The 9250-nt window shown below is 34.7% G+C and overlaps 1 protein-coding gene across 1 annotated transcript; it reads right to left on the reverse strand.

Moving 5' to 3' along the window:
* Nucleotides 1-5469: 5469 nt before the first annotated feature.
* On the reverse strand, nt 5470-6570 carry LOC143547416 (myb-related protein 308-like). The gene is made up of 2 exons (XM_077038847.1): nt 6276-6570; nt 5470-6145 (listed from the first exon to the last, which is right to left on the reverse strand). Exons 1-2 carry the CDS (start codon nt 6536-6538, stop codon nt 5470-5472), a joined length of 939 nt encoding a protein of 312 aa, XP_076894962.1. The 5' UTR covers nt 6539-6570.
* Between the last annotated feature and the right edge of the window lie 2680 nt (nt 6571-9250).

Here is a 9250-nt window from a genome sequence, read left to right on the forward strand (position 1 = left end):
AAATTTTAAGGCTATTGACCAAAACCCGACTTCCGACTCGTTGTTCAGATTCTGGTCAGTACCGGCTCGCTTAAACGTTTAATTTAACATAACCGGAGTTCTAAACATCCGTTTGGATTGATTCCAGCGGCATTTTAAAACCTGAAACTTTGAGATGTGATAATATAAGTAAAAACGAACTTAATGCCGCTAGAATTGATCCAAATGGATGTTTAGAATCCCGGTTATGTTAATAATAATAATAATAATAATAATAATAATAATAATAATAATAATAATAATAATAAATTAAAAAAATAAATATCAGATGCGGCGTATAGGGCTATACGCCCCTTCTGATCTTCAGACAAAAAAACATAATAAGACAAAATTTGTGGTTTTTTCTAAAAAAACCAACCAATACGCCCCGTATAGAGCTATAGGGACGTATTGGTTGGTTTTTTTTAGCAAAAGAGGAGGTGGCTGTAGAAAAAGGGTGTGGGACTGTGGGTACCTCATGCGAGTACCTTCATGATGGAAGACCACTACCTTCTTTTGGGGTATTTATAGAGAGAAAGAATTGATATACTATAAGCCGATAAAAGGAGAAGAGAGAGAATCATGTGTATGGAGTTCAGGGTATTTGAGAGTAGTGTTGTCTGTTTTTAAGTTGTTTTAAGATAATAGATGGTGTAAATGACATGATACTGTGGATTTGATGTGTTTTGGGGTACTTGAGAGGAACACCCCTTCCCCCATAAAAACCACATGCACTAACTGTGTAATCAGGGCCGGCTTAACAAGTTGGGCCTAAAACCCTAACTTGTTTTCGCTATCTCACGAGCCACTCCTGAGTGTAATTAACTCTTAAATCGAGTACAATTAACTCTTAAATCAATTATATAAAAAGTCATTTATTAAAACTAGTTTATTTATATGTATAAAGAGAGAATAAAATGGTTTGTTTATTTATATTATTAAACTTTGCCGTGACTTATTAAGAAGCATATTTAACTTGAAGATCAAGACTCGAGAGGTTTATTAAACTAGTCAATGAAATTCTAGAAGTATTGGATGTTAGAATTTGGATATTCAAATTGATATAAAAAAATGCCAGTGTCAAGAAAGTGGTTTAACATCAACCCGGCCTGAAAGAAAAAGTATAACTATTGGTAGATAAACACTTGGAAGAGTTTAAGATAAACATGATAACCAAGAAAGTTGATGGAACTCAAATTGAAAATTAAGTATGAGATCTTCTTTGAATTAAGACAATACGAACTATGAAGACTTGCTAAAGAAAATAAAGAATTAAGAAATTTAAGCTATTCTCTCTCTCTTTAAGTTGTGTACAAAAGACCGACACAGTCTATTCATGTCTGCCTACAACTCCGATAAGTATATGCATAGTAGGGCGACAAATTGGGTGATTTTGGGCGACAACACCGCCCCTGCGGGCAATATTGGGGCGATTTCAGGGGGGGTGACATACTTTTGTCACCGGTTGGGTTAAAAAGAATATTATTATTTTATTAAAAGGAACAATGGCAAGCCTTTGGGGTCGATTTTTTTGCTACAACACTATGACATCCCTAAAATGAAAATTGTTCCTCTACTGATGTGGCCACATATGTTGAAAACCACTCATATTTTGTAATCCTCCACTACACATAGCCTTATATCATGCCTACGTATTAATCATTAATGTTCATTAAAGTTCGCATTAATTTTTTCGAACCGACCAAAGTTCGCATTAATAAAATATTAAGTTGTACACAAGAGGCTTACTGGCTTAGTAGACAACGTGCAAGGTGAGGTCTTTGGGGTTTTCAAATAAAGGAAGTTACAACTTACATGTACTTAGAGGATGTTTGGAATTGCTTATTTAATTCTAAAAGTGTTTTTTGTCAAAAGTACTTATTGACTTCTGGCTTTTTGAAAAGCAGTTTTTAAAAAAATGTTTGGATTAGCTTATGTGGTTGGAAAAGCATAAGCACTTTTTAAAAAATGTTTGGCATAGCTTATTTACATAAAATGACCAAAAAGGGTAAAGGGTGGATAGATTAGTAAAAATCCAATCAAAAAGCCAAAAGCATTTTTGAAAAGCCCCAAATTGGGGCTTTTGGAAAAGTGCTTTTTCAAGCCTATCAAAAAGCCAAAACATAAGGAGCTTTTACATTTGCCAAACACTTTTTTTGCTTATTGGCTTCTTGAAAAAGCCAATAAACATTTTTCAAACTCAATCCCAAACACCCTCTTAATGCTTTAAGTTGTGAACATTTGATATTGGTCAATGGTCAGACTAGAGACCTTGGGTGAGTATTCTTCTAGCTTCAATAGATAAAACAAGGTTAAATTATAAAAAAGAAGCTTGCAGAGTATTCTTCTAGCTTCAATAGATAATACAAGGTTAAGTTATAAAAAACAAGTTTGCATGATTATATAACTAGCTAGTACGAGTAACTTTATGGTATGCTAGTGTTCGGGTAAATGGTTATGTGGTAGAGTGACTTTTGTAGAAAATAATACATAGAAAGTTCAAGGGACTAGTATCATCAATATGTTTATATCATTGAATACAAACTACAAACAAGTTTTAGTTTTGTAGTGACCTTTTAAATCAAGTGTGCACATGAGATCCTAAAATGTTATCAAATGTATGTATATACTAGACAAATGTCTCATATGATTTTAGCATGAAGAGCATCAAAAAGATTTTATAGAGGACCATTTGATGATTGTGAAAAGCATTTTTAAATACTTACAAATGACTAAGGAATTCTCCATGTACACAATCGCCGGTTTAGTTGAAGAGATTGATGTTGTAAGCAATACTTGAAAGAGTTGCAACTAGAAGGCTGTTTTGCATTAAACTACACAGGAGGAATACATCATAACTTCAAAAGCAACATAAGAAAACGCTAGGATAAAGAAATTCATGCATGGTTGATCTCGAGGTGATGTGAAACATCGATGACCCATAGGCATATTATCTAATATATATAAATGATAAGTTTGGTGCTGCTAAGTCGTCATTGGGCCATTTGGCGGCACCTTACTTGTCCATAACATTTTATTTTTTTTTTCTTTGTTTTTTTTTCTTGTAACTTTGTAACGTAACAACATAACAGAAACTGAACAAATGACAATTTTGTTTTTTTCCTTTGTTTGTTTTAATTCCGATATCATAAAGAATGTGACGACAAACAACCAAATTCACATAGGCTCAACGTCTAGGACCGACAATGCTCGGTTTTACTAATGCCCGAGTTTACCGACCGACACCACCCTATTGGTCCACTAATTTTTATATTTTTTCCCTTTTTAGCTTTGGTACCGTAACAAACATAGCTAAAATCGACCGAATTCGTGTCCAGTTACAGCCTCAGTGCCCGGAACCGACATCGCTTGGTTTCTACACCGTCCGGGTTTACCGACCAAACAAGCATCGCTTTAAATAATTTATTTTGTTTATATGTTAATTTGACTAATACATTTTTTTGGACGCTAAGGTTTTACCAATGGTGTCTATACCTTAACGAACGTAAACGATACCAACTAAATTCGAGTCAACTCACCGACGTAAAACTCGGGTTGTACCAACACCCAGGTTTCAATATTGAGGTTTTGCCATTTGCCTCGGCGCAACTCGCCGGGTGAAAATCTAGTTATATGACAAAGATGGTGGAATGAGGAGATGCTTGTCTTCACAAGGTTCAAACATATCAAAACATAGGTCATTCATTTATGGTGTCCTTATCAGAATCCAAGCATGAATGTCATGGAAGATCTATGGGGCTTTGTTATGGTAGGGGTCATATATGATGTGTAGTTTACTTGAATATAGAGGAACTTTAATAATAGCATTCATTCTATCTAACATGACACACTTGGTAAGGTCATTTACATATTATGCTATATGTTAGCATGGTTCGCGACTATAAGTTGTCATAAAAGTTTGTAGTTGGTAAAACTAACGGACATAATCTTAGCTAGGGCTATTTATAAATTTGTTGGTTGAATTTCATATGGGTGACATAAGCAAGAAGTTCATCATAACCGAATTCACAAATATTTAATAGAAAATAAACATTAGATGTTGTCCGTTATATCACTTCATTGATCGATGCTATAAAGCAGAATTCACAAATCGTAGTTACCAATACACATGGTCTAATATAAAGCAAAAAAAACTATTATAAGTTGTTAAAACATTTATTTTATGTCTCCTACACACCTTCTAGCAAACATGTTTCTTGTATCATGATTTTTCTTATTGATATGCTATCATCTTTAATGTGTCACTATTTCTTATTTTTTTTTCGCTTTATGTATAATTAACGTGTAAACTTAAAATACACTATATGAAATGCAGCAAATAAAATATCTAAGTCAATTTCATCCCTTTGAGGAAAAGGAACGGAAAATATTTTGAAGTCAAATGAGAGAGAACCAGAATTGAAATGGTGGCTACTTTAAGTAAATATTATCCAATATTTAACAAAGATTACATTTTCTTCTAGAAACAGACTGTTGCAAGGTTTACAAGTTGTAATTGAAAATTTTTTTCTAGTATTAAAACAATAATTTATAAAAAGTAATAAAAAATATAAAATATATAAAGGCTGGCCCAATATAAAATTAAAGAGAATTAGGTAGGCACATGGGCCTATATCTCAACTTTTCCTTTTATCTTTCATTGGACTCCTACTTCAAATACAAATCTACTTGTAATTGCAATGTATCCAAGACAACATTCTTGAACAACCAGTCAACCCTAAGAGTACAAAACTCTTTTCAAGAAAACTGGTAGAGATATGACATATGCTTACCTTTTATTCTAATGGGACAAATCCCTCCTGATGTCCTTTAAATGGGTTAAGAAAACTATAATTCGCGAATATTTTTTACTAGGTTTTTAAATTTTATTAGGGCATGTTTGATTACTGGATTATAATTATTTGATTGGTGTGTCAAGTTTGACAGAGACTCTATAATATGCCATTTTAAACTCAACAAAATTATAGTTTACATATTATTTTCTGTTTTACAAATTATTAAAAGAGAATTTTTTTTTTTTTCTAAAATGGTCTTCATCTGAGCTTCAATAGCTATTACAAACAGCCCTCTCTTTCACATTATCCGTCCAACCACGCCCGTCTAAACAGACTTCTGCCTCTCTTATCGACACGTCACACACGTACTCGTCGTCCTTCTCTTACTTCCGCATCGACCCAAAAGAATCCGTTGTCTCGTGTGTTAGAAATGATTTAAGAAAAATATAGTGAATTTCATCCATTCCTTCAATACTTGTAAAATAAATGCGAGTTTTTAATACACTATTATGTAAGATGGTTTTAAAAAAGATTTTAGAAATATGGTAATATAACATTTTAAGCTTAGAAAAAGGATATGCAAATATGTTTAACAAAGATAAGATAAAATACAGAAATCCAGTATGTTAATAGTGTAAATTCATACATTACATATTCATTTCATCTCTATGCTTCTATAGTCCAAAACACCAGTTTTCAAACCTAAGAAATCATAAACAGCGCCGCTACTGCTACTGCTTGTACCATTAAGATTAATTGTACAACTGCACTCCTTGCTATTCTCTATACCTAAACTGCATGCAAAGCATATAGTAGTACCGCCGGTACTCTTTAATGACTGATGACGGTGATGATGCATATGTTGAATTTGTGGATGCATATATGATGATGATGAAGATGAAGACGATGATGATGAGCTGTTGTTTTGGTGATGAGGTGGACTCATTCTCAACTCCAAATTCAAATCCGGACATCTTTCTTGAACTTCCGGCAAAGTGTTCTTGATTTTCCGGCGGTCACTCCCATCGGAATTATGCTTTGTGTCATCTTCTAGTTCTTGTTTAACTAGATGATGAGTGGTTGGAGAAGCGTTTGCAAAACATATGGTGGTGGTGGTGCCGGCGGCGGCGACGTCTAGAGACGAAATATTATTGTTATTGTTATTGGTGGCGGTTGTGGTGGTGGGAAAATTCGGTTGACAATCGTTAACCGGCCGGTGAGTCGCGGGATCAATTCCTCGGTTTAAAAGCTTTCTTCGTATATGAGTGTTCCAGTAATTCTTTATCTCGTTATCTGTCCTTCCTGGTAGTCGCCCCGCAATCAAGGACCACCTGTTTTATATAAAAAAATTAATCATTAGTTAAAATATTTTCAAATTTTACAAATTGGGTAGGTTTTTCATTTTTTGTTTTCACGAAAAATAAAGCATTAGTTAAAGAAAGCTTGAAAAAATGAACTTACTTGTTACCAAGAAGGCTATGGAGTTTGATGATGAGTTCATCTTCTTCTTCGGTGAAGTTGCCACGTTTGAGGTCGGGGCGGAGGTAATTGATCCAGCGGAGGCGGCAGCTCTTGCCGCAGCGGAGGAGTCCGGCGGCTTTAGGTAGTGACCGCCAGCAGCCTTCGCCGTGAGTCCTAATATAAGCAATTAACCGATCATCTTCTTCTTTAGTCCATGCTCCCTTGTTGGTGTGTGCTTTCTCACAACAAGGTGATCTTCCCATTATCTTTTCTTTTTTCTTTTGTGGATTATTTTCTTATTATCTTTTTGTGGGTTTGTCAAGAATGAATAATTCAGGCTTTGGTTGATCTATGAGAACTCAAGCCGGCCTATTTAAGAGCTTCAAGTAGAGCTTTATAAATAATCTTATGACTATACATATATGAATATATATGTATATATGGGTGGGTGGTGGTAGGGTTGGGTGTGGGGTGGGGGGATGTGAGAGAAGAGTAACCCTATAATTGCTTCTAGATGTGAGTTGGTGAGGAAGTGGCTGGTGGCCTCATGTGTTACGGTGATATTAGCAATCATCAATAAAGTATCAATATGATATAAGTAATATTACTCTTTTTGTTTTTACTTACATTTATATAAAACGATTAATATATCATAGCTAGCATTTCCTTTTAAGTTCAACAAAAAGTAACAAAGCATTTAGGTGAAGTTCTTGAACTACCTAATATATAAACATATTAATTTTCTCAACTTGATTTTTATTTTATAATAGTATTTAAATTTCTAAATATATGTGTGTAATATATTGAAATTGTTATCAATTAAAGGCTTAAAGCTGTAAAAGATTCATGTAAATTTTGTTGTCATAATATAATAATGACAAAAGAACAAGAATCAATTGGAAAAGGATTATTATATCTCTAGCTAATTGATATCTCATACAAGGGTTTTTGGTTTTCTTATAACGAAGAATGGCTACAATCATTCTACTTCTAAAGTTATCACATTTGTGTTGTCTGCACCGGAAGATTTGAACTCACAAATTTAAACGAAAATAAGTTAAGTTAATTAGGTGATACTGTAGTTGTTGATTTAAATTAAATATGATAGTGCTTGGTATGCAGTAATAAGTGACAGAATGAAATGACTTTTTGTGAGAGAATAAAAAAAAAGTTGTTTGGTTGATCAATGAAAAGGGTCCCATTAATAAAATGAAATGACCTGTTACTTAATTTATTTCATTCCCTTTAAAACACCTTAATTTCATTTCATTTATTCCTCGTGTTCTTTTTTTCCATTCAATTCCCTCTTTTACCCTACATCACATCCACTACCCACCGCCCTGCCATCACCAGTCATCGCCATCATTGCCAGCCGCACACCACCGCTATCAACCATGTCGACCACCATCATCACAGCCACTAACTATCGCAAGCCGCCACCACCCACCATCACTCCTGCCATGGCCACCACCCACCCACCACCACCGCCACCACCATTTTCGTCGCCGGAGCAACCATCACCGCCGTTGCCACTGCAATGGCGACGACGGTGATGGTCAGGTGACGGTGGTAACAATGGCTGCGGTGGTTACGGCGAAGATGGTAGTGCTGGTGGTAATAGGTGGTGGTGACGGCGGTGGCGGTGGTGGCAGTGTAGGTGATGATTGCGACGGTGGCGGGTGGCGACGGAGTGGTGGTAGTTGTTGTTATGTGGCGGTGGGGGTCAAGTGGTGGTGGTGGTTGTTAGATGGTGGCGGTGTTAAGAAAGTATGGTGAATATGGAATGGAATGGAAAAAAAGGGTGGAAAGAAATGGTTTTGATGGAATGAGATTCCATGTGTAATGGTTGATTCTATCTGTTGAACAACCAAACACCACTTTCTTCATTATCATGCAATGAATCAATCCATCCCCCTCGTGCATATCAAACGTTACCTAATAATTAGAAAGAAAATAGAAACATTAAAATAAATATGTTACAATAAATATTACACGATCAGTTTGGCATGTTTAACCAAAAGAGTTTTATTTAGTGATTTATAACAAGCTTATTAAAAGAAAAAGAGAAAGAAAGAAGCCGAAGATGAGGGTGGTATATATATAAGTCAATGTCTTTCCCAATTTGGTGTAGTGGTAGTCTGGTAAGAAGTCTGCGTTTCTCATTGGAGACTCGGGTTCAATCACCACATAAAACACTTTGGGAGGAGCATGGCTGGCTCAACGAAAGAATACTGAGATTTTTGTGATTTCCAGTTTAATCCAAAGGCATCCGGGTTTTACCACTAGTAAGCCTTCGGGCAAGTTGGTTTTCCCTGGACTTAAGATAACTTTGAGGCGATTAAGAGCTCCGTACAGCTTGGTTGGGCTAGCTAGCAATGAACTTTTATAATTGGATTGCCCCATACAAAATATGTAGTTAATTATTTGTTTGTTGGTTGTTAAAAAGATAAATAAATATAAGTCAAGGTTACGTAGGTAGGCATAAAGTAGAGGAGGATAAGGTGTGATTTTTGCGTCTTTCTTCTGCGTACATGGAACAACTTTAGTTTTTTTTTTTTTTTTTTTTTTTTGATAATTAATACAAGTAATTTAATTGTGTTGGTGGAACTAACATCCAGATTTCCAGATTGATCTTTTGATGAGCTTTTCTTTATCAACAATATTACATACAGTTACCTTTTTCATACAATTACCTTTTTTCTTTCTTCAGATCATTTATTTATTTTATTCTATGTAATTTCATTTCAGTGGAAAATAATATGTGTATCCCTTATTTAATTTAAGTTTTCTTAACCATATTAATTTAAAATTTTGAAGATATTTTTTTTTGGGGGGGAGGGGGGGGGGTAAGTAATCTTTATTTAAAACAAACATTAAGTGGATAAGATTTTAGAATGATGGATAGATATAATGTAGCTTTTCTTCATGATATTAACTTACCTTGACAATCTTGATATCAACACGCACAAGTAGTT

This window comes from Bidens hawaiensis, unplaced genomic scaffold, assembly GCF_021521415.1.
Source record: "Bidens hawaiensis isolate Kalapana, Puna unplaced genomic scaffold, B.hawaiensis_p1.1 tig00014716_1, whole genome shotgun sequence".
Taxonomy (NCBI): Eukaryota; Viridiplantae; Streptophyta; class Magnoliopsida; order Asterales; family Asteraceae; genus Bidens; species Bidens hawaiensis.

Excerpts from the sequence above, each read along its gene's own strand:
- LOC143547416 (XM_077038847.1), bottom strand. The coding sequence starts at position 6,538 with ATGGGAAGATCACCTTGTTGTGAGAAAGCACACACCAACAAGGGAGCA. Across the intron at positions 6,146-6,275 it reads CATAGCCTTCTTGGTAACAA|GTGGTCCTTGATTGCGGGGC; the intron begins GTAAGTTCATTT and ends TATATAAAACAG.